The 25167-nt window shown below is 34.9% G+C and overlaps 3 protein-coding genes and 2 pseudogenes across 4 annotated transcripts in view; 3 read left to right on the top strand and 2 right to left on the bottom strand.

Annotated features, from left to right (window-relative positions):
* Nucleotides 1-180: 180 nt before the first annotated feature.
* LOC143423115 (protein lethal(2)essential for life-like) lies at nt 181-1191 on the bottom strand. Its single transcript, XM_076894206.1, has 2 exons — nt 757-1191; nt 181-588 (listed from the first exon to the last, which is right to left on the bottom strand). The coding sequence occupies exons 1-2, from the start codon at nt 1076-1078 to the stop codon at nt 344-346; spliced, it is 567 nt and encodes a 188-aa protein (XP_076750321.1). The 5' UTR covers nt 1079-1191; the 3' UTR covers nt 181-343.
* A 2819-nt stretch (nt 1192-4010) lies between these two features.
* Nucleotides 4011-4792, top strand: LOC143423044 (protein lethal(2)essential for life). Its single transcript, XM_076894095.1, has one exon. The coding sequence runs from the start codon at nt 4016-4018 to the stop codon at nt 4643-4645; it is 630 nt and encodes a 209-aa protein (XP_076750210.1). The 5' UTR covers nt 4011-4015; the 3' UTR covers nt 4646-4792.
* A 1138-nt stretch (nt 4793-5930) lies between these two features.
* LOC143423114 (protein lethal(2)essential for life pseudogene) lies at nt 5931-7037 on the top strand (annotated as a pseudogene).
* Nucleotides 7038-9995: 2958 nt separating this feature from the next.
* LOC143423182 (protein lethal(2)essential for life pseudogene) lies at nt 9996-10868 on the top strand (annotated as a pseudogene).
* Nucleotides 10869-12372: 1504 nt separating this feature from the next.
* LOC143423181 (uncharacterized) overlaps nt 12373-25167 on the bottom strand; it is a 64335-nt gene continuing 51540 nt past the window's right edge. For both annotated transcript variants that reach the window (XM_076894307.1, XM_076894308.1), the window contains 8 exons: nt 24530-24941; nt 21163-24003; nt 20556-20659; nt 20351-20450; nt 17607-17688; nt 17278-17467; nt 12682-12777; nt 12373-12595 (listed from right to left, as the gene is read on the bottom strand). In XM_076894307.1, the coding sequence (XP_076750422.1) occupies nt 12443-12595; nt 12682-12777; nt 17278-17467; nt 17607-17688; nt 20351-20450; nt 20556-20659; nt 21163-24003; nt 24530-24941 (3978 nt within the window). In that variant the 3' untranslated portion in view covers nt 12373-12442. The remainder of the gene's footprint in view (nt 12596-12681; nt 12778-17277; nt 17468-17606; nt 17689-20350; nt 20451-20555; nt 20660-21162; nt 24004-24529; nt 24942-25167) is intronic.

Below are 25167 nucleotides of genomic sequence, written 5' to 3' on the forward strand. Positions count from 1 at the left end.
AAAATATTAACTCTATAGTTATCTTTGAAGTAAACGTTCTTAATTTATCACCGTTCCTATGAGGAAATTTTGGTTTCACGATTGGTAACACTGCCTAGATGTATCGCGAAAAATAAATTCAAATCTAACTTCATTACGCTCAACGTAAATTAGGTAAGGAATAAAAGAGATTATACAATGTTTACTCTATTAAATATTATTTATTCACACACACATACATATATACAACGCTGTTTTCGACATACAAACTATACCCTATCTGCAGTCTTTGATGTGCATGTTATAAAATAAAAAAAAGTTCAAAATACTATATGTACAAGTACAAAAGTGGATCGACGAGATTTTATTCATTCTGCTTAATTTTCTGAGGTTCATCTTCTAACGTCTTCCCCGTCTGTTCGATCTTTATGACCTTTTCTCGTTTGTTCTGGATCGCTTCTGGTTTTAACGGCGCTGATATTGTCAAAATGCCATCCGCGGACAGACTGCTTGACGCTTTCTCAGGATCACACTGATCTGGCACCATATATTTTCTGATGAAATGTCTGGATATTAAACCATGGTCGTCTTCCTTGTCTTCGTGTTTTCCTGAAATCATTAAAGATGATATGTAATATATATGCTAACGTTTAAATGACATACTCGATGACAGCAACGCACATGTGACAAAAGAATGATGCAATATTTGGCTGTTTCGTTTTCATTTATTCACTCAGATATCAGTTCAAATAAATGTTTCACGTTAAACGCACTTACCTTCTACGACGATGAAATTGTCAACAACTTTCACATTTATTTCTTCTGGCTTAAACTGCTGTACGTCGAGTATTACCCGAAATTTATCCTTATCGTTTTTCACTATAGACCAACCATTGTCGTCTTCTCGTTCCCACTCTGCCCATGGTCTGTAAAAGCTCAGTGGAAATTGTTTAAAGGGTGATCTGTCAAATGATGATGCAAACAACTGATCCGGTCGTAATCCTCTGCCGAAATGTTGGTCGAGCAACCGATGCGATTGCTCCAATGTCTCCCACCAATGGGAAAATAATCTTGGGATTAACGTCACACCTCGTCTCATCTTTTAATTTATTTTTTTATTAATACTAGTTCGCAAATAGGAGATTAACTTCGTCAATCTTACGAGAATACGTGTGCACTCGTCGCTCGATCTCTGTGAACTGAAGGCGCATGGCGGTGATGAGACTATATATACCCGATCTGAACTTTAGGCGCGTAGGAAAGTTCTAAAGTGTTCCGCGATTTTTCTGGAAACTTCTAGAAAAATATAAACAAGTTAGTGTTATGATCGACAGGACAAATATACGTAGATGTAAAGGTAAACACTTAGCAGGAAATAAAGTGATTTCGTACAAAACGTTTTGACTCTCTTTGTAATCGTTACGCTTCTATTTTATACTCGTTGTTGCCTGTTCAATAGTGTATCATTTGGAGAAACGTGATAAAATGAGCGTCAAAGACAAAACACTTCAGAAAATGCCAATTTTTATTTATTTTTAATTTATAATTACATATATTATGAAATATATTGCGAACGCGAAGATTACGCAAACTCGAAGAATTTGAGGAAATGTATTTTATTTATTGTAATACTACTAATCCCCTGTGTATATCCTAGAATTTAAAGAAAGATTAATGTATTCTTGTTAAAAGTTGATATTTCTGAGTCAAATAATAAATTAAACAATGAATTGCGTTGAAATGTAAAATGATGCATCTCCAAGTTACATCTGAACTTGCTTATCATTCGGAAATGATACAATACATAAAACCTTGTTTTACACATTTTTAGATCAATTTTCTGCATTGTATCAAAAATTTCTGTTAAGTTGCATCAACCTTACGTACTGTTAAAGTCTGAAAACATTGCATCAGCTACACAGTATCATTACTTCATCATAATTGAGTGATATAATACCTGTATAGTGAAGATATATTTTTATTATGCCGTTTTTAAATAGAAACATTAATCATCATATTGAATGATGAATCTATATTTCTGTGTATCTATAATACAATAATTGGAACATTTAATTCATCGATCAATAATACAAGTCATCCTACACTATGTGTTCGTACGTTATACGTTCGTATACGTTATACTAAATTTTGATTAACCAATATTTATAATTTCCATTTCCAAAAAACCAAGTGCATAACATAGGTGTTTTATATCTAGAACTAAGTAATGCACTTGCGCACGTTTATTGATTGACGAGAACTTGCGAGAAACATTGACCCCGTAACGTTTTGCTACGTTTGAGCATAACATCCCGGACGTTGAACTTTCATTGATTCTTCAATACCTATCATCATACCCGATGAATTTTTCATTTACTTAAGGATGAGGTAATTACAAATGGCGATGTCAAAATTTACTTATATATTGATGATCTCCAGCACAGAATTATTAATATCATTCTAAAAATACAAATTCATACATCATATAAGTGTCAAATGATATTCGATACTTTATCATTTTGTTACAAAATAGTTACTGTTTAATATCTTGACTGCATGTTACTATATTTAAACTTTTATTTTACTGATTAGATATAAAATACTTAAAGTGTAATAAATAACATGTTCCAGATTGATAGATTTAAAGTGTTATCCTCTTTTATTTAATAATTGTAGATACTTTGAGAGGTTTCATGCTCTAGAAGATTCCATTAACTAAATTTAGTTTTTCTTTTTTTTTCTGGTTTAAATGCCAACAATTGACACAAACGTGCACCGTGCACAGTACTTGTTTAATTATATGTACACATATGAATTATTCAATCCAGCAATGCAGAGCTTTAAATTGGTCTGATATAGTAGAACTTTCGAAATTTCTCGAAAAGAATATTCCAACAACTTTTTCGTTGATGAACTTCAAGCTGCAAAATAATCAAAGAAAAAGTTATATTTAGTTCATGTACAAATATATTGACTGAATAATGTTTTGCTTGAATGATAACAACGTTTCAAATACGTATTTTAGATATTTCATTGCTTGAAACACAAATAAAAAGTAAAAACACAATCAATAGTCACATTTATTAAATTGTGTATTTCACACATTGATTGAAGTATCTAGTAGTCAGTATAGTAGCTTTGATTTGATATTCATCAATGACTTTACTAATGTTACGAATTTTAACAATATCTACGCAAAAAGATTGCTTTGAAATATTACCAAAAGTTAAAGACAGTTAAAAAAAGCGAATAGAGTGTATAGTTTCTGAATTTTGTTCGATTTTTATTGGAATAATAAAATAACGTTGACTTTACGTACAGCATAACGTAATTCGTGAATGATGCAATTGGAGCAGTCATGGTAAAATCAATTTAAAACAAAGCTTTTTGTATTCTGATTAATCTACAACATGATTCTAAACATTTCCGGAAAGATGACCCAATAATATTAACTTTCTTTTCCAGTATTGCTATTAAATATAGAACAACGCCACAAATAATTAAAAAATTGAAATTAGTATTCAGAAATGAAAATTCTTATGTTAAAGAGAACAATGATTTTACAATTTCCTTTGTTTTTCGAAAATCATCGAACGTTCTACAAAGTTCGTACGGTGCCTGGTAGTAGAACACGCGACGAACTGGAAATGCTGAGAGAGAAAGGGATAGGAAAGCTCTGTAGTTGAGCGATTGGAGCAAACGCACTAAAATTCAAATGGATATCATAATAAAATAACATTCACGTTAATTAAATTAACCATTTAATCGTCTGTGTACGCTGCGATGCGCGAAACAAATACATCGATGACATTTTCGTTTTCGGCCCAGTAATTTCTCGAAAGTCTACCACGTAGATAGTACACCACCACACGCAAGCCGGCTCCGTATAAATAGCGGTCGCAGAGTCCAAACCTCCAGTTGATTCACAGACACAGAAGGCATTGCTAAGCAAAAGCGTATTATATACTCTGCTGTGTGTTTAGACACGTAAATTAACGGATTTTCAAGTACAAGAAGAAGCAATTAACCAGAGTTCATGATGGCATTATTACCGTTGTTATTCTCTGCTTGGTGGGCGGATTTGGAGCAACCACATCGTCTCATGGATCAGAACTTCGGCACAGGACTTTATCCTGAACAGTTGTTTGTACCTAACACGATCGACAGACTGTACTCACCATTGAGCAACAGATTAGCTCTGGATCTCTATTATCGACCACTGGCCGAGCTTTTACGCCGTGATGGGGGTGGTACATCGACCATCACTGCAGATAAGGACACGTTCAAGGTTATCCTTGACGTGCAACAATTTAAACCGGAAGAGATCAATGTGAAACTTGTCGATCGAGTAGTCGTGGTAGAAGCGAAACACGAGGAGAAGAGGGATGAACATGGTTACATCTCGAGACAGTTTGTGAGGAAATACTTGCTACCAGAGCAAGTGGATGAAAGTCAGTTGGCATCGAATATATCCTCGGATGGCGTGCTGACTATCACGGCACCGGTCAAGGAGATAAAAAAGAAATCTAACGAGAGAAACATCAAGATTGAATTGACAGGCAAACCTGCGATCCGCTCTGACACGGCAAAAGAGGAAACAACGACCACCACAGAAGGAAGTACCGAAGAAACCACAGAAAATACAACTCCAAAACCTGAGAAATAAGACTTAATTAATTGTATTCCTATATTTAGGTTAATATATTTCTAATTCGTTACTATTTGTACAGATGATGTGTAATATTACTTGAGTATTGTATAAATCTTAGTAACAGTTTTGTTATTGTTCAGTTTTTTACTTTATTTTATAATAAAAGAAATTTAAAAGTACTTGGTCGTGTAATTTTTCGACTCCTCCCTTCCTATTCCTCATTAATATAAATTCTTCCGAGCGATTAATATAACGTCTTTAATATTTAGAAATATCCTTACACCTCAAAAAATTAAGACACACGCTCATAATAATTTTAATATATGTTCCAATATAATGTACGTATACACATATGGAACGTTTCTTTAAAATGTTATGTTTTACACGTACAAGTGTCTATATGAATGTATGAACGTTTCTAGTACATATGGTACAATGAATTTCTGTTTGACTGTCACCAGGTGGAGTACAAGATACATATAACAACAAAAATATTATGTTCATTTCTAAACAAGGTAGTATTTAACTATGTTGCGTTACATCTGGTAAGGAAATAAAAAAATGTAATGCATGAGAAAATAAATGGAAAATGTTCCCATACATTATATCCCTATTTATCATATTCGATCATTTGTTTACAATTCTTTGATGTAATTTCTCGATCTTTCGACGATATCATCACCTGTCATTAAAAAGGTTTTGTGATATCAAAACAAGTTGAGTAATCCATGATATGAATTCCATGCGACATAGTAAACAATTACTCACGCGTGATAAGATAACGCAATGTAATACAAATTTTTTTTTAACTTTTATAAATGATGTTTATAAGTAAAATATATATATATATATATACATTTATTTATATTTATTGTTATATGTGTACTGCGATGGCTCGATTATAATCTATAATGCTTATAGAGACACGATCGTTTATAAGTAAGTAATGTTCGCATTACCATCTCTAACATTTATCATTACTTATAGAGACTTATAATAAAATGCTTGCATGTTCTATTAGACACTTTGTAGACATTTTTAAACTGGCACGTCCCGAGGAACCTGTTTTTAAAATATGCCATCAACAGTTGTAGATACTGATGGATAACAAGGCACAAAACATGGCTCGAGTTCACGTATCGCTCTACGAGTCTGTTAAATAGAACTGACCTTCCATACGAAAAAGCCGGTTGCATTCAAGGACAGTTCTGGCGTTTTCTAGCGTATTCTCGAATGTACGGCGCCAGTGCCCCCACTACTTTACCCAATGCGCAACGTAGTATAAAGGAGAACTGCGTGGTTGCTGACAGTTGATTCACATGTGAACGACATAGTGGTGCGGCCGGATGATCAGCTGCAAATAAATCAGCATTTCAAGTATATTGCGTAATATTAACTGTGAACGTTCAGCAATTCTAGTAATTTACTACTAGATAAAACGTTTCGACTGCTTGTATACGAAGTGTGCGAGAACATCTGATCTGATATTCGACATTGCGAGTTGACATTGAAACCGTTACATAATGTCGCTGATACCGATGTTATTTTCCGACTGGTGGGAAGATCTTGACCGACCTCATCGCATTTGGGATCAACATTTTGGCACAACTATAGATCCAGAAGACCTTCTGAGTGATCTTGAACCGCTTAATACAGAAGTTCTGCTCTATCGACCGCATAGGCGCGCCAGAAGACGATATCATCCATTTTTAACTAGTTCAAACAGAAGGCAGGGCCGCGGTGTGTCAACTGTGCAAGCTGATAAAAATAAATTCGAAGTGACCTTGGACGTGTCTCAGTTCGCACCAGAAGAAGTTAACGTTAAAGTGTCAGATCAGAACGTTATTGTCGAGGCGAAACACGACGAAAAAGAGGAGGGCCATAGTTGGGTCTCCAGACAATTTGTCAGAAAGTACATCGTACCATCGCAATGTAACATTGACAAAATAGAAACACGTTTGTCGTCAGACGGTATCTTGTCTATTGCGGTACCAAGAAAGGAACCTCTAAAATCTGACACCAACGAAAGGGTCATAAAGATACAATACACGGGCAAACCGGCTTTGACCAATTGCGACGACAAGCCAAACGATACGCAGGAGTCGCAAAAAGAACAGCAGACACCGCAACGAGGACAGCAGCAGCAGCAACAGCCACAGCAACAGATGCAACATCAGCATCAACGTGGTAGAAAGGGCACCCTTAAAGTTTCATAAATCACATTTTAGTTATACGTACACATACACACGCGCACACTCATTCTATAGTTAAGTAATTGTAATAAATCTCAACCGTTACAATTCCTACTGTACACATACATATGTAGTTCACTTTAAATGTAATATAATAAGTCCTGTACAAAGACAAGTACAAATGTTTAAAAAATAAGTTTTGTATTAATTTCGTCTTCTTCAAAAAAAATAAACTATTATTTTTTATTAAAATAAAAATTATCTGTTACTTTTCTTCCTTCCCACCTTTTTCCCAAACATGGGTCACTTACATAAAAATGTAAAAAGTATTTTAATTAAAATTTTAGTTGGATAAAATGTTAATTATTAGACTATTCGTAATAACATTTCATGATATTAATATCACGAAATGTTATTTGAAAAATGAATACGTACCAATTTAGGTATCCAATTTAATAATATTTTTTATGTAAAAACATACGGAAAAATTTAAAGAAAAGTAGATTTTCTATATGGATACTCTACCTTTAATAGTACAAGATCATGGTATGAACTAAACATGACTGTTCATAGTGTAAAATAGTTTTGCGATAAGTTAGTCCTATTAAAAAAATTAGTTTTATAAAAACTAGTAATTGTATTTAAAAAACACCTTACTCTTTGCATACAGAAACGTCTAGAATTTTTTGGAGTACGCTGACCTGTACGATAAGCTTAAGTGCAGTATGTGGGCTTGCAGCCAACATATGGAAGCTGGTAGCTTAGAAGCACCGAGAAGGTTTGATTCTGCAATGTGCAAAAATAGAACGTATGGCAAGAACATAGTGAAGAGAAGTGGTGAAGAGAATCCTTTTATTAGTTATTACTTCGACATATTTATTTATTTAATACATCTAAGACTAGATAATAACGTTTGGATTACAATTTTACAATAAACACGTTTGTATTCAATATAAGATAAGTATGTTACTAGAGCAGGAAAGATCAATACTACTAAGATAGTTACATACCTGTATATACGTATAGAGCACTCTAGTAGAACTTCCTTATAGGAAACGGTAGCGACGCAAAACTAGAAATTCAGGTTTAAATTGTAGAACAATAATTCAAAATTATGACTAACTCCTTGACATTAATTTTTAATAACTATTTAATAGATGTTTTTATCCACATACACGCAGTAATATTTACTTAAACATTATTTAAAATATAAATATATTAATTAAATAATAATTAGATTATATAAGTTATATAAAATTTGTAAATATGGTAAGAATTAAATAAACAAACCAGAAAAAGTTTTAATTTAATTTTACGTATACATTACCTTCACCTCAAATCTTGAAAAAGTAATAGGATACGATGAACATGCATACGTATATATTATGTGAGACAAGTAACAGTTCATTGAACGTAGTGGGAATCATTTGTAAGCATTTTCTCAGGAAGATATTTTATGTCAACCATGCAGGAATATTTCAAAATTCTTAATCCTACGTCATTACTTATGAAATGAAAAACTAGATTAAACTGACATTACGCATGCTTTCGTTAAAAATAATAATGTATAAAATCATATAAAATTGCTCTAATGTACCTAAAATTTAACTTAGAGCATCAACTACGACGCATTCTTTTTACTTCCAACGTTTCCATGTGTAACTAAAAATACATTTGAAGTGCAACGTTTTATCGCGAAACGCTTTTATCTTTAATGTCTAGAAATGCTTTTGCTGAAGAGAATATACGCGTAATATAACACGTACACCATTCAGAATACTTATGGTATTATTGGAAAAAGATATATTGAACTATCAATCTAGAATCATCCATAGAAATATCCAGAAAAACGTAGAACTTTTCGTCAAAACATTGTACTATTTTTAAACACGATTGTTTACCATGACTCATCTTGTATCTTTAATATCCAACAACGCTTTCGTCGAGTAAGTAATTTGACCGTTCGTCATAATCATATTTTTGTGTACAGAAATTGTGTTTTATCATTGATACGATTGTCTACGGAAAGATCTAGAAAAACGCAGAACAGTCTGTTCAAAATTTTCTGCTATTATGATGTAATTATTTAGTATGATTCATTTTTTATTGGTATTTGCATTTAATATCTTTATTCAAACTGGTATACTTATTCAATTATTGATGGATTTATTTATTTAATTGCAATTATTCGATATAAAATTGTAATTATATAAAAATAATAAAAACAAACTGTACCGAGTGATTCATGAAAGTGTTATTAATTTCTTCGTTTGTTTTCTCTGAAGAATTATAATCTTATGAGAAATCAATAAAAGGTTGCTACAAACGTATTATCTACGTCGTATTTGCGATTGAAATTATGAAAGGAGTAAACATAACAATTTACCATTTTTAAAGAAACGCGTGTTCCATATAATATTGTGTATTATGCGTATGTATTGTGTACATGTGCATATGTATTATATGTAATTGTTGTTATGTATTGTAAAACATTTAAATTTTGATATTTGAGCACCGTAGTGGAACGACATTCGACGATGTTAACATCTATTTTACATATAACATTCGATATAAAAAAAATATTAATTCTATTTAAACACATCCATATTTATTGCATATTCACGTCTTGTTTTCCATATACTGTACGTAGTACATTAGCAAAGGTATACGACTCATGATCCGAATACGTACGAAAGGAATATACATGTGCAATGTATCACAAAACGTCAAAGAATAAAATCCATGCTATATTTATTATGTGTCTAAATGATCTGTATAATTAAATTGATAATTTGGCAGTACATATCTTGAATAGTACTTTTTCAAAAAACTAAAATCATTTATAAATAAAATATGTACATACAATTGTAAACAAACATAACGGGTTTCGCCGGTATACATCACATATATGTACTTATATATCCGCCGGGTGTGCTGCGGTTGCGTAGTAAAATTTGTCCTCTAATTGCAATTTTTGCTTAATATACGGAATTATTACATATAATTTTAGGGCACATACATGCATGAGTAATATACGCTTCTAGAAGTATCTTTCGAAATGCATGAAATATAGTATTTTCTCGAAAATATTCGAGAATGTAGAATGTTCTGGATGCTCCACCTAGTGTCAGCTCATGCTGCTATATAAATACGAGCGTCGCGAAGCAAGACATCAGTATACTTCAAGCACTCAAGAGAAGAGTTTGAGCATCTACGAGCGTTAAAAGCGTATTACTTCAAAAAAGTCTACAATTAAGTCATCTTCAACGTATCAAGCATCAAGAAAAATCTAATCAAAAATGTCTCTCGTGCCATTGCTGTTCTCCGACTGGTGGGAAGACTTGGAACGTCCTCATCGGCTATTGGACCAGAATTTCGGTCTGGGCCTGTATCCTGAACAACTACTGAGCCCAAATATCCTCGAGCAATACATTTTGCCCAACCGGGAGCGAAGACTGAGAACTCCTCTAATATACTACAGACCTTGGGGTGAACTTCTGCGAAAGACAGAAGGAGGCGGCACATCCACCGTGAAAGCCGACAAGGATAAGTTCCAAGTGATCTTGGACGTCCAACAGTTCAAACCCGAGGAGATCAATGTCAAGGTCGTTGACAAATGTGTCATCGTTGAGGGCAAACACGAAGAAAAACAGGATGAGCACGGCTGGATTTCGAGACAATTTACGAGAAAGTATTTGATACCTGAACAATGCGACATCGATCAAGTAACATCCAGCATTTCCACCGATGGTGTACTTAGCATCACTGCGCCGAGGAAGGACCAACCAAAGACCCTGAGTGAAAGATCTATCACGATCGAGAAGACGGGTAAGCCGGCGTTGAAGGAGAATGCTGAGGAGAAGGAGGAGAAGAAAGAAGAAAGTAAAGACTAAAAAAATATGCGATTGTATATAATATAAACTTTGTGTTCCTGTTTATATTCATATTTTACTATTTCATATTTTTCAAGAACTTTTTGTTATATAATTTGAGTTTTGTAATATAATTTAAGGGTTTTTCAAATAAACTGTTCCATAAAATTTAAATCTGTATCTTTTTCATTACAATTCATCTTCCCTTATTTTACCCTTCCTTAAACATTAAAAATATGTAAGATAATTATATCAAATAAAAACATTGCCTTTATTAAAATTGACCAAATGTCCTCAACCATTATAAAAATGTTAGATTAATTAGAAGTTTGTCCTTCAGTAAAAAATAACCAGATATTAGATTATGTAATTTGATAATTTTAGTTTATACAAGCTTATTTTTAACACTATGTCTAGTCACAGTATGTATGTATAATATTTTTAAAGTAAGTTTTAGAATATAATTCTGAGATTATAACTAAATGTAGATTTTGTTAAATAGTACCTAACTGTTGAAAGTACGTACTGACATTTTTTTATATGATTTTATATTGACTGTCACTAAGAATATAAAGAAACTTCAACATAAATAAATGAAATGAAATAAAATACACAAAATATAACAGCAGCCAATGTATATTCACATCAGTAGATCATCAAATTTCTTAGTTCCAAGTTTTCTATCAAATGTTTATAATTTTGTAGGAAGTTTTAATGATATGAAAACTAAAAGGGAAAATTAAAATAAATCAAAGACAAACATAATAAAAGAATAATTTTTTTATAATCTTTATATGTATAAAATCTAGAAGGCAATAGAAGCAATTCGATAAAAGATTGTATATATTTGAAATCCTTATTAAAAGTTTTAGTTAATACAATTGAAATATTATATGCTATGAACAATATTAATTTATAATTTAGTATTTATTGCTAGACCACCACTTTGTATTTTTTTAAATATATTATTTTATATACAGAATTGATGCAAATCTAAATCAAACAGCTTAAGTAATTTAACTGATAGATCCCAAAAATCATAGAAAGGTATAAATAAAATTTGCAATTTTAAATTAGATTACAACTTGTTACCTAATTTTGGCAAACAATCGAAAAAAATAACGCTTTATGTAACTATACAAACAGCACAAAATATATATGAGAAATGTAATACTGTAAATATATATTATTTCCTTCGTTGTATGATTTGTGATAAAATATTTGTTATCTCGATCCTTTTGATAAAACATTGCAATTGTGGATTATCTTGAATTCACAAAGCTTGTTCACTTTTATCAACCATTATAACACATTTCTATCGATTTACATTACTCGATTATTTTTAATTGGTAAAATCCAATTTTCCTATCAACATTAAAATTTGTGTTGCAAGTACCATAAAGTATTATGCATAATTCTTGTTGTAAAATATTTTGTCAAATAAGATTTTACAAACATTAAATGAATTAATTTTTTTATTTATTCTTTTATGCCGAAAAACTCATGTTAAACAAATAACGCATTATTATAATAAATAACCAATTGATAAATTCATTACTAAGTTCTCCAGATTATTCTTTTGTTTTCCTTTATAAAATTAAGAATAATTAACTTGAATTAATCTCACAATCATTTCCTTTACATACCCTTATTGAATGTGACTCAATAAATGAACGACTCCTTTAAACACTGCTTTTCACTACAGTCTTAGAATTTACAAAGCATAAAATGTATCGTAAATGTTAATATCAGCTGTCCTTTAATACTTCCTTTAAAATAGATCCTGTATTTCTGGCTGGAATAAAGTCTGGGAATGTTGGCAAGTTGACATTGGAAAGTAACGACGTAGACTGTGTCGATGACGTAGAATGTTGTCTACTGTGGCCAGGTCGTGATAAAGACTAGAGAAGCAAAACAATTGTTAAGTACGACGAAAGGAAGAGCATGATACAGTATAAGGATAAATAAGAAAGGTTAAAGTCCTTACCGATGTTTGTATTGGTAGAGCAGGTAACTGTGGCTTAGGCTTAGATTCATTCTCTAGAAATCTGACGAATGCTGCTGACAAGGACGCTTCCTGGTCCTACAAAATAAAATTATTAGTATACTAAATTTCATATCCTTCTGTCATATACATTATATGATATACTATAATATTATATGATATTTCTATGACTGACCAACAACTACATATCACAAACACTATAAGTGTTATATACGTATATACAGTGAGGTAAGCGATTCGATATCTCGCATTAGTATCTCGATTGTGAGAACCCGCGAGTGTCGCGTAACGCGAAGAACAGATCCCTAAAATATTTTGTTTGTCATGATAATTTTAAAATTGACTAACTACTAATGACTATTACTGACTGACTACAACTGATTGACTACTAATAACTGACTACTACTCACTGTCAGTGTTATATACGCATATACAGAGAGGCTCAGCGATTCGATATATCGCATTAGTATCTCGAATGTGAGAACCCGCGAGTGTCGCGTAACGCGAAGTGCAGTTCAGTACAATTTATTTTAAGTGTTTTTAAGTGAATAACTTTAATTGTTATGTGTTAAATACATGTGCTAATGGATTTACGAGAAGAACAGAGTATTGCGAGAAGAACAAAGGATTACGAGAAGATCAAATGATTACGAGAAGAACAAAGGATTACGAGAAGATCAAAGGATTACGAGAAGACAAAGGATTACGTGACGAACAAAGGATTACGAGAAGAACAAAGGATTACGAGCAGGAAGAAGAATTACGAGAAGACCAAAGGATTACGAGAAGGAAGAAGAATTACGAGAAGAACAAAGGATTACGAGAAAAATAATGGATTACGAGAAGAACAAAGGATTACGAGAAGAACATATACAGTGAGGTTCAGCGATTCGATATCTCGCATTAGCATCTCGATTGTGAGGAACCGCGAGTGTCGTGTAACGCGAAGTGCAGTGCGGTGAAATTTATTTTAAGTGTTTTTCAGTGAATAATTCTACTTGTGATGTGTTATATATTTGTGCCAAAGGATTTACGAGAAGAACAGAAGATTACGAGAAGAATAAAGGATTACGAGAAGAAAAAAGGATTACGAGAAGAACAATTGATTACGAGAAGAACAATGGATTACGAGAAGAACAATGGATTACGAGAAGAACAAAGGATTACGAGAAGAACATATACAGTGAGGCTCAGCGATTCGATATCTCGTACCAGCATCTCGATTGTGATAAACCGCGAGTGCCGTGTAACGCGAAGTGCAGTGCGGTAAAATTTATTTTAAGTGTTTTTCAGTGAATAATTTTACTTGTGATGTGTTATATATTTGTGTCAAAGGATTTACGAGAAGAACAGAAGATTACGAGAAGAACAAAGGATTACGCGAAGATCACAGGATTACGAGAAGAACAACGGATTACGAGAGGAACAAAGGATTACGAGAAGATGAAAGGATTACGAGAAGAACAGAGGATTACATATACAGTGAGGTTCAGCTTTTCGATATTTCGCATTATCATCTCGATTGTGAGAAACCGCGAGTGTCGTGTAACGCGAAGTGCAGTGCGGTGAAGTTTATTTTAAGTGTTTTTCAGCGGATAATTTTACTTGTGATGTGTTATATAGTTGTGCCAAAGGATTTACGAGAAGAACAGAAGATTACAAGAAGAGTAGAAGATTACGAGGAGATCACAGGATTACGAGAAGAACAATGGATTATGAGAAGAGCAAAGGATTACGAGAAAAATAATGGATTACGAGAAGAACAAAGGATTACGAGAAGAACATATACAGTGAGGTTCAGCGATTCGATATCTCGCATTAGCATCTCGATTGTGAGGAACCGCGAGTGTCGTGTAACGCGAAGTGCAGTGCGGTAAAATTTATTTTAAGTGTTTTTCAGTGAATAATTCTACTTGTGATGTGTTATATATTTGTGCCAAAGGATTTACGAGAAGAACAGAAGATTACGAGAAGAACAAAGGATTACGAGAAGATCATAGGATTACGAGAAGAACAATTGATTACGAGAAGAACAATGGATTACGAGAAGAAGAAAGGATTACGAGAAGAACATATACAGTGAGGCTCAGCGATTCGATATCTCGTACCAGCATCTCGATTGTGATAAACCGCGAGTGCCGTGTAACGCGAAGTACAGTGCGGTAAAATTTATTTTAAGTGTTTTTCAGTGAATAATTCTACTTGTGATATGTTATATATTTGTGCCAAAGGATTTACGAGAAGAACGGAAGATTACGAGAAGAACAAAGGATTACGAGAAGATCACAGGATTACGAGAAGAACAAAGGATTATGAGAAGAACGACGGATTACGAGAAGATCACAGGACTACGAGAAGAACAATGGATTATGAGAAGAACAAAGGATTACGAGAAGATCATAGGATTACGAGAAGATCGAAGCATTACGAGAAGAACAGAAGATTACGAGAAGAATACAGGATTACGAGAAGATCAAAGGATTACGAGAAGATCAATAGACTATGAGAAGAACGACGGATTACGAGAAGATCACAGGACTATGAGAAGAACAACGGATTACGAGAAGATCACAGGATTACGAGAAGAACAGAGGATTACATATACAGTGAGGTTCAGCTTTTCGATATTTCGCATTATCATCTCGATTGTGAGAAACCGCGAGTGCCGTGTAACGCGAAGTGCAGTGCGGTGAAGTTTATTTTAAGTGTTTTTCAGTGAATAATTTTACTTGTGATGTGTTATATAGTCGTGCCAAAGGATTTACGAGAAGAACAGAAGATTAGCCGAAGAACAGAAGATTACGAGAAGATCGCAGGATTACGAGAAGAACAGAAGATTAGCCGAAGAACAGAAGATTACGAGAAGATCGCAGGATTACGAGAAGAACAATGGATTATGAGAAGAACAAAGGATTACGGGCAGATCACAGGACTACGAGAAGAACAGAAGACTACGAGAAGAACACAGGATTACGAGAAGATCAAAGGATTACGAGAAGATCAATGGATTATGAGAAGAACGACGGATTACGAGAAGATCACAGGACTACGAGAAGAACAATGGATTATGAGAAGAACAAAGGATTACGAGAAGATCATAGGATTACGAGAAGATCGAAGGATTACGAGAAGAACAGAAGATTACGAGAAGAATACAGGATTACGAGAAGATCAAAGGATTACGAGAAGATCAATAGACTATGAGAAGAACGACGGATTACGAGAAGATCACAGGACTACGAGAAGAACAATGGATTATGAGAAGAACAAAGGATTGCGAGAAGATTGAAGTATTACGAGAAGATCACAGGATTACGAGAAGAACAGAGGATTACATATACAGTGAAGTTCAGCGTTTCGATATCTCGCATTATCATCTCGATTGTGAGAAACCGCGAGTGTCGTGTAACGCGAAGTGCAGTGCGGTGAAGTTTATTTTAAGTGTTTTTCAGTGAATAATTTTACTTGTGACGTGTTATATAGTCGTGCCAAAGGATTTACGAGAAGAACAGAAGATTACAAGAAGAACAGAAGATTACGAGAAGATCAGAGCATTACGAGAAGAACAATGGATTATGAGAAGAACAAAGGATTACGAGAAGATCACAGGATTACGAGAAGATCACAGGATTACGAGAAGAATAGAGGATTACATATACAGTGAGGTTCAGCGTTTGATATCTCGCATTATCATCTCGATTCTGAGAAACCGCGAGTGTCGTGTAACGCGAAGTGCAGTGCGGTGAAGTTTATTTTAAGTGTTTTTCAGCGGATAATTTTACTTGTGATGTGTTATATAGTTGTGCCAAAGGATTTACGAGAAGAACAGAAGATTACAAGAAGAGTAGAAGATTACGAGGAGATCACAGGATTACGAGAAGAACAATGGATTATGAGAAGCACAAAGGATTACGAGAAGATCACAGGACTACGAGAAGAACAATGGATTATGAGAAGAACAAAGGATTACGAGAAGATCATAGGATTACGCGAAGAACAAAGGATTACGAGAAGATCGAAGGATTACGAGAAGAACAGAAGATTACGAGAAGAACACAGGATTACGAGAAGAACAGTGGATTATGAGAAGAACAAAGGATTACGAGAAGATTGAAGTATTACGAGAAGATCACAGGATTACGAGAAGATGAAAGGATTACGAGAAGAACAGAGGATTACATATACAGTGAGGTTCAGCGTTTCGATATCTCGCATTATCATTTCGATTGTGAAAAACCGTGAGTGTTGTGTAACGCGAAGGCAGTGCGGTGAAGTTTATTTTAAGTGTTTTTCAGTGAATAATTTTACTTGTGATGTGTTATATAGTTGTGCCAAAGGATTTACGAGAAGAACAGAAGATTACGAGAAGAACAAAGGATTACGAGAAGAACATTGGATTACAAGAAGGACAAAGGGTTTACGAGAAGAGCAAAGGATTACGAGAAGAACAAAGGATTACGAGGAGGACAAAGGATTTACGAGAAGGACAAAGGACTTACGAGAAGGACAAAGGATTTACGAGAAGAAGAAAGGATTACGAGAAGGACAAAGGATTTACTAGAAGAACAATTGATTCACCTTGTTAGGAACCGTAGACACGGCACTTAAACGTGAAAACCAACTGTTCTGAGCGGCTGCATTGTTTATTCCAGCTTTATCTCTCTCCGTGTCGTTGAAATCCAGAACCGTGGAGAATACCCTCAACACTGATGATTTATCTGCTGCTGATGAAGACAGGTAACCCAATAAAAGATTCTTAATAAGGGTTCTGAAAAAAATAAACATTTTTTTTACAATTAGTACAATTCTGAAATAAGGAATGGATACGTTCTGAGATTTTAATTTAAAATCGTAATAGAACTGTACCACTTGTGAATGCATGAAATGTAGACATTTAACATGCTTACTTATCAACTTTTCCCTCTCCACTTTGCTTTGCTTCTTCTATTCTGCGGTCGGCAGTGTTTACAAGGTTCGTCAATCGATCCACTATAAATATAGACAGTAACACATGTAAAAGAGTACGTAATAAAGTGGAAAGTTATTAAATATAGAGTAACAATTTGTACAATATTATCGTTTAGTAATACATTTGAAAATGTAATGTCCATAGAAGTATTGACTGTTTAAGAAAAAATTTTTAGCATGTTGGATGTTTCGTTTCTATACATGTGCATTCCAGCGCCGTAAAGTTGGCAGATTCGAAGGTTGAAAAGGCATGAGCGTAAGTATGACACAAGTACTGGTTGTCTGAACATTACACCAGTACCTGATGTAATACTCACACCCATGTCTTGGTTGCTCATGCTGCATTCTTCATTTATCATGCTATACTAGCAAACTATAATTCATGCCACTAGAAGTAAGAAAGCTATATTAATATAGTAAGTACTTTAGTATGTTACATTATGCTATGTTAAAATATAGCTATCCTTATAATACAATTATCTTTTAACTCTTTATGAACAAGATCAAATATTTGATCTTTCGACTTAAACTAGTTTGAAATATCAATGCCATACATGTGTGACAGTTTCATTTACATAGGGTATAATAATACTAGCGTTAAAGAAATGCTACCTTTAAATTTACTAACTAATTCTTACAACAATTAGATAAGTTACAACTCAGTTGGTAGTAATAATAAAGCTATAAGATATAACTAGCGAAATGAAAATTTTGTAACTACATAATCTCATCCCTGTAGGATAATGGTAACGGGTGGGAAACCCCACGAGGTAATATGAGCTCTTACAATTTTCACACTCACAGTTACCGCATGAGATTACCCACTCTGACGCTACCAAATTTTATCTTTATATAGATTTGTTTATAATATATATTATGCATTACCCCAGTATGCATAAAACTAAATTTCTTGATCTATCTGCATTATGAGGTATTTCATTGTCAAGCTTAATAATCAATTTATATTAAAAACTCTATTACACAGTTCGTTTGTACTTCGTTTACAAATTTCTATTTAGCATAATCATTACAGATGCAATTGAAATGATTATAAAGATACATACACTGTCATATATATGTAATGTTATTATTCTATCATCTGCATGACTTAGTCTTATAGTAGAATAGTATTGCATACTCATGGTAGTGCTAGCATCTTTTCTTAAGAATTGTGAGAAGGTCATAGTATTATATAACGCGTAACTTTTGTACTATATGTGTGCCAACAGTCCAGATGTACAAAATTCAAAAACAAACTAACTGACAAGTGCAGCTATATCAAAGAATATCCACTTATGATTTGAGATAATAATTAACAATTAGCGTACACAAATTAAAAAGTACAATTGTACATAAATAAAGACCAGATGATAGAATTGAATTCCTTTCAGGCTTTTGCACTTTTGCCATTTAGTAGTATTCTATGTTAGTAAATAAGGATTTATATATTTGGAAAAATAGGAGGAGATAGTACCAGCACCAGTGGCAATGCATGAACCAACGAAGATGTGATTTAGTGCGCTAAGGCGATCGTCCAGTACGTAGCCGGATACCAGCAAGAATCCTGGGCTATTGTCAAAAATCCCAGAATTACCAGCTGATATTTGACTACGCCACCGGATTGTCTATGTGTTTGCTTTTTTGCTGATTAGTCACAGGTCACACAGGTCAAACTGATGATAATAATGTAGGGTGTAACCGGTTCACCAGTGCATAAATTGTAATTAGAACGTGTGGTATTTTGTGTATTGATATACAGGCAAATTGTCACAGTGGTAGATTCTTTTGCATAGTTTTAATCACATGTGCTTTTCTATTTCATACATAGGGGGGATTTTAAGTATTTCAACACATTCTTGGTGAATACCCATATTTTAATAGATGTTATTCCAATATTAATGCCTTTTGTTTTAAATGTAGCACAAAATTAGATATGATGAAACATTTGTGCGATTATATATTTATGAACTTTATATTAATGAATGATCAAACCATATCATTAGCTTTACAGTTTAATTTATAAGTACAGTATGTACTTTACTTTACCAAATTTAAATAATTGGAAATATTATTTATTCGAAAATAATTCGTTCATCAAAATTCAATAAACGTAAATATACTTTGAAATATAAATAAAAATGAGCTGTATGGAGCATAAAAAAATCGATATAAAAAATCAACGAATTATTCTCAATATAATAATATTTAATATTACATAGCAGTTTATATTGCAAATTTTAATAATTAGTATCAAGGCAATACTTTAGCTAAATAGTTAAAGTATGCGGAATATCTTCTTGGTTTACATATAATGATTATTTTTAATATCATTTTATAAATCGCATGAAAAGTTATACACAAAAATCCCAGGTATTTAAAACCACACCAATGAAGCACATATGCATATTATTTACCTACATTTAACAATAATTTTCAAAAAATGGCATGAACTGATTAGTTTTAAAGTTGATTACACAAAATGTATATGCTGATTTTGTTTGCAAATTTGAGGAATACGAATTTCTTTCGTGAACGTATAAGAATTGCGTGAATTGCTATCGATAAATTATGGTCGAGGTATTTGAATTGCCAAAAATGCAAATCATGCGAGATGTAAAAAAAAAAAGAAAAAAACACTATGCAGGCAAATATAATATTCTATAATAGTTATAAAATCGAATACCTTCTTGGGTCAGTTGTTCAATACGCTCTGTTTTTTTATCAAGCTGTTCGCTTAATCGGGATGCCGCTTGTAAGCATTCTTTAGCTTCAGCTAATTGTTCCTGTTAACAATTATGAAACAAATATATATAGTTTTCGCATTAACTATTAGACAAATGATGCTAAATATGTGTATATATATAATATATGCACATATATGAACATACCTTAAGATTCGTAATTTCATTGGACAATTGTTCTTTCTTTGCATAAGATTCGTTTAGTTTCGCTTGAATTCTTGCCGTTGCCGTGATTATATCTCTCTCCTTGTCTAAAAATTATGAACAGACGTTAATATTTTTCATTATTAAGGATAATAACGGATAAAAGAAATTTTTGTTATTGAAGGACTGCAAGAAATGCATTTTTTATATTACATATTTTATGCAAATTATGTCTTTTACGTATTCCACATATAAATTTTTTGCGTGGTTCATTTATGGTCTTCTGTGTTTTTTTTAAATCGTGCACTTTAGCATTTAGGATTATCATTAACAAAGGAAAAAGTATTTTTGCATGTTGAATCTATTATGTAAGCTGTACTTTGCATATTTCGACGTATTATATTCGAGTAAACATTCGTAGGCCATTTAAATTGTGTTATGCATAAAAGAAATAGTTCGATCACAATAAAAAGCAAAGCTAACTAAAAAAGAAACAATTTTAACTAATTTCGAATATTATTATAAACAGAAAAGTTGTAGTATCAATCTTTGCATAGTATTATTTCTAAGCATAGTACTCGTAAAAAGAGTATAATGTAGTCTAAATTACCTCGCTGGAATTGTTCCAACACAATCTGTAAATTAGTTAAGGACGCGCCTTGCGAAAGAATTTTATCCTCAGCAGCGGACAGCTTGCTCTGTATATCATCCCTCTGTTGAACGATCAGCGCCATTTGCTGTTGCAACGTTTCCACTTGTTGATTAGCCCTTATATTAGCGGACGTGTACGCGGTCGAACTGCTCTTCACTTTCTCCTCAGCTTGCTGCAACTTCGCCTCCAATTCTTTCCGGGCTTCTTCAGCGAGCAGAGCATCCTCGGTGTAGCTGGATTCCATCTCGACCAAGTGCGCTCGTAGCCTCTCCAACTCCTTCGCCGCATTCGCCTCTTTGTTCTGACTCTCGCCAAGTTGATTCTGTAGCATTCGGTTGTTCGATTGCTCTTGAATCAGAGCAGCTTCCAATGCGTTGCACTTTTCCGTGAGGATCGAGATCTCCGCCGTCTGCGTCGAGTGCTCCACAATCCCGCATGTTTCGCCGTTCTGCGACTCTTCGGCGTTCCTTAAACGTTGCTGAACCGCTTGCAATTCGTTCTTCGTCCACAGAAGTTGCGCGTCTTTCTCCTTCAATTCGGACAGATTCACATCTTTTTCCGCTAATAAGCTTTGAACCTGCGATGTCCGTTCGTTTAATAGAAGCGTTAATCTTTGGATTTCGCTGTGATATTGCAGACTCTCATTGTGCTTGATGGTAACAAGCTTCACGAGCTCGTCCCTCTCGTTCTTCAAGGTTGCCAACTGTCCCGACGTTTCTGCATCGCTCTTGGCTAGTTGAACCGCGTTTTTCAGGCTCTTGATTTCCTCGTCCCTTTCGTGGACGAGGTGAGATAAGCTTTCGATCGTTTGTTTCGCCATATCAGCTGATTCTGTGTTACTCTCAACGATCTCTTCTAGCTTCTTCTTCGAATTGATGATTTCTGTCATCAGTCTATGGTTGTCGCTCTTCAAGGCATCATTCTCCCGCGTTCTCTCTTCTAGGACAGCTAAAATTTGTTGCTTTTCGTTATCACAGATATTCTCATTTAAACGATTTAATAATTCCTTCTTCTCTGCTTGGAGACACGCTACGTCGCGTTCTAATTTTCTAGTATTATCTTGAACAGCATTCTGTTCGTTCTTCAAAGTTTTATTTTCTTCTACAATCGCCGTAAAGCTTTCTTCTACCTTTATCAACTCCTGCTCCTTCAGACGTAACGTTTCCACTTCGTTCACTAATTGAGCGTAATCATTCTGCATGGAATTTAATTTTTCGGTTAGTTTACTAATTTCTAATTCGTTCTTTAGATCTTGATGTTTCTTTATTTCGTTCTGCAGATTTTCATTTTCTAATTGAAGCTTCTCAGTCCTTGTGATCATCGACAAAAATTCATTTTCTAATTTCTTGTATCTCTCCTCCGTCTCTCGTAAACGTTCTCTAATTTCATTTAATTCTTTCTCATTGCTCACCACCTTCTCTTGTAGCTCTACGTGTTCTTGCTCCAACAACGATTTCTCCGTACTTACCAGATCTATTTTATCATTGGATTCGTCCTGAATGGCAGTCAGCTGTTCGAACAGAGAGTTCTTCTCCTTAGTTAAACTCTCATTCTCCTGAGTCAGCCTCGATATGTAATTCTCTTCCATGTCTATCCGATTCAACGCCTCGTTCAATTCTTTTCTCATGTTCAAGATATCGTACTCCAAGTCGTCTTTTTCCTGCATAGCTTTGCTTAGCTGTGCTTCAAGATCCCTTAATGCTTCATTACTCTCTGCCTTGGAATTATCCTCGCGTAACTGCGAAATCTCCACCTCCAACTGTTCATTTTTCAAAGACAGCTCTTTCACGTTCAAAGTGGATGCTTCTAATTCCACTTTGACTTTCTCCAAGTTGAGTTTCAACTCCTCGATAAATTGAATATTCTCGTCCAAGTTCTTACACTTCTCCAAGGTCGTTCTTAGCTGCTCACGCGTCTCTTTGTCCGCGTTCTCCAGCGCGTTGATCTTCTTCCGTAGCTCGTTGTTCTCGTCCAGACTCGCGTGCAGCCTTCTGTTCATACTCTCCATCGAATTGAACGTGTCCTCGATGTCCTCCGGGATGTTCTCCAATCTAGCGGACTTCTTGTTCCGCGACGCGACCACCGCGTGGTTCTGGTTCTTCAAACGAGCCTCGTTGAGACCAGCACCCCGCAGCGTCGCGTTCTTCTTTCGCAACGCGTTCTTCTTGCGCAGCGCGGCGTTCTCCGCTTGAAGACGCTTCACTTCCTCGTGCAACGATTCGGTCTCCGACTCCAACGAGGCGACCCGTTCCTCGTTCGCCTCTGGTATGGACGGCAAGTTTAATTTCAGATCCTCGACTTCCTGTAACAGCGTGTCGATGTGCGCCTGTTTCTCGTTACACTCCATCTGCAAATCCTCCTTGATCTCTGTCGCCTCCTTCAGTTCTCTGGTGAGCTCAGTCACCCACTTCTCCACCACGTCCTTCTTCCATCTCATCTCGACGTACTGCTTCGCCAACGACTCGAAGATCGTCTCGCCCTGCACCTGCTCCACTGGTGTACTCTTCAGAATATTTTTCACCCTGTCGACTAATTCCTCCACGACACTCCCGTCGACTTCCTTCTCGGTCGTTTCTGGCTCGCTCGTCTGTACGTGCTTGTCCACGCTTTCTAAATCGTCGGTCTCCACGGAACGAGACACGGTTTCCGCTTGTGTCCGCGCGTCGGACTCCGCTAGTTTACCTTCCAACTCCGCGACCTTATCCTGGGCCTGGTTGTAATCTACGTATAGTCGCTCGTAAGCGATTTGAAGGCACTGGTGTTTCTTCTCGATCTCTTCTTTGAGAGACAGTAGCTTTTCTAAATCATGCAAATGTTCAAACGTTAAATTTGATCGTGAAAATTTTGTTTTTTTTTTGCAGTTAGGAGTTTGAGTACGTATCCGTTATTTGTAATGCAATTTTGAATTATTGCTGGACAATTAGCAGATAATAGTAGAGAGATACGATACATTTTTGAGACTTTGAGAAGTCTGGAAAAATTATTCGACGATCTTTTCAGGATTACTTTCGAAATAAAGTTAATAATATTTTCAAGAATATGTGTATCTGTGCGAGGACTAATAATAATAAAACTTGTCGTGAATCTCTAGTGGGTCGACCATAAAGGGGTCCAAGGCTCCAGTGTGAAAGACTTGTATTGACCATTTTTAGAAAGCAACGTGTCATATGTAGGGAATGACTGTTTCTCATTCCGAAGTAACCATAATTATCTTTAATTTTATTGCAATAAGTGTGTTAACGTTTGTTACACTAAACAAACGATAAACTTTGGTAGACGTAAAAATGGCCGAACGGAGCTGGTCCAAGTTTGGTAGTAAGCTTACCTATCGACTCCTCGTGCTGTTGATCCAACTGTTCGACGCTAGCAAACAGTCTTTTGTTCTCTTCCTGTAGCTCCTCGATCTTCTTGTGCAACTCCGCTTCCCTGTTGCTCGTGGCCTCGACGAATCCATCGTGTCGTACGTGGTTCTCTGCGTTCGCATCGGGATTAGGCTTCAACGCGACGGACTCGTGGCCGACGTTGCTGTGCCTCTTAAATTTCTCGTCGAAGTCGGACTTTTCCCCCTTGCTCGTCTCGCTGTATTTCTCGTTCTCGGTTTCCAGCGCTTTCAGAGCGCCCCGGACTAAATCCAGCTTCTCGAGGGAGTTCAATTTGGACAGTACCGTACGGAAATCGTTGATCAACGCCGCTTCGTCCGGTTGCACGCGTTTCGTGTTCCTCTCGGCCTCTCGAGTCTAGTCAACATACACAATTGCTTTTTTTTCCATACATCGTTTGATATTGAAAAATACACGCGCAATAGTATACAAATTTGAAACAGAAAGTCTGAGATTTCAATGCGTTCTGTTATTACCTCGAGATTTGGCAATGTACTGTTTCGACGTAGATACATGAATAATGCGAAGTCCCAGTTGTGGACTGTTTCAAATAATTTTGTAAAATAATTGGTTTACAATTGAG

The sequence above is a fragment of the Xylocopa sonorina genome, chromosome 4, assembly GCF_050948175.1.
Source record: "Xylocopa sonorina isolate GNS202 chromosome 4, iyXylSono1_principal, whole genome shotgun sequence".
Taxonomy (NCBI): domain Eukaryota; kingdom Metazoa; phylum Arthropoda; class Insecta; order Hymenoptera; family Apidae; genus Xylocopa; species Xylocopa sonorina.

Coding starts and splice junctions, on each gene's coding strand:
- LOC143423115 (XM_076894206.1), bottom strand. CDS start 1,078: ATGAGACGAGGTGTGACGTTAATCCCAAGATTATTTTCCCATTGGTGG. Junction 589..756: donor CAATTTCATCGTCGTAGAAG/GTAAGTGCGTTT, acceptor TAATGATTTCAG/GAAAACACGAAGACAAGGAA.
- LOC143423044 (XM_076894095.1), top strand. CDS start 4,016: ATGATGGCATTATTACCGTTGTTATTCTCTGCTTGGTGGGCGGATTTG.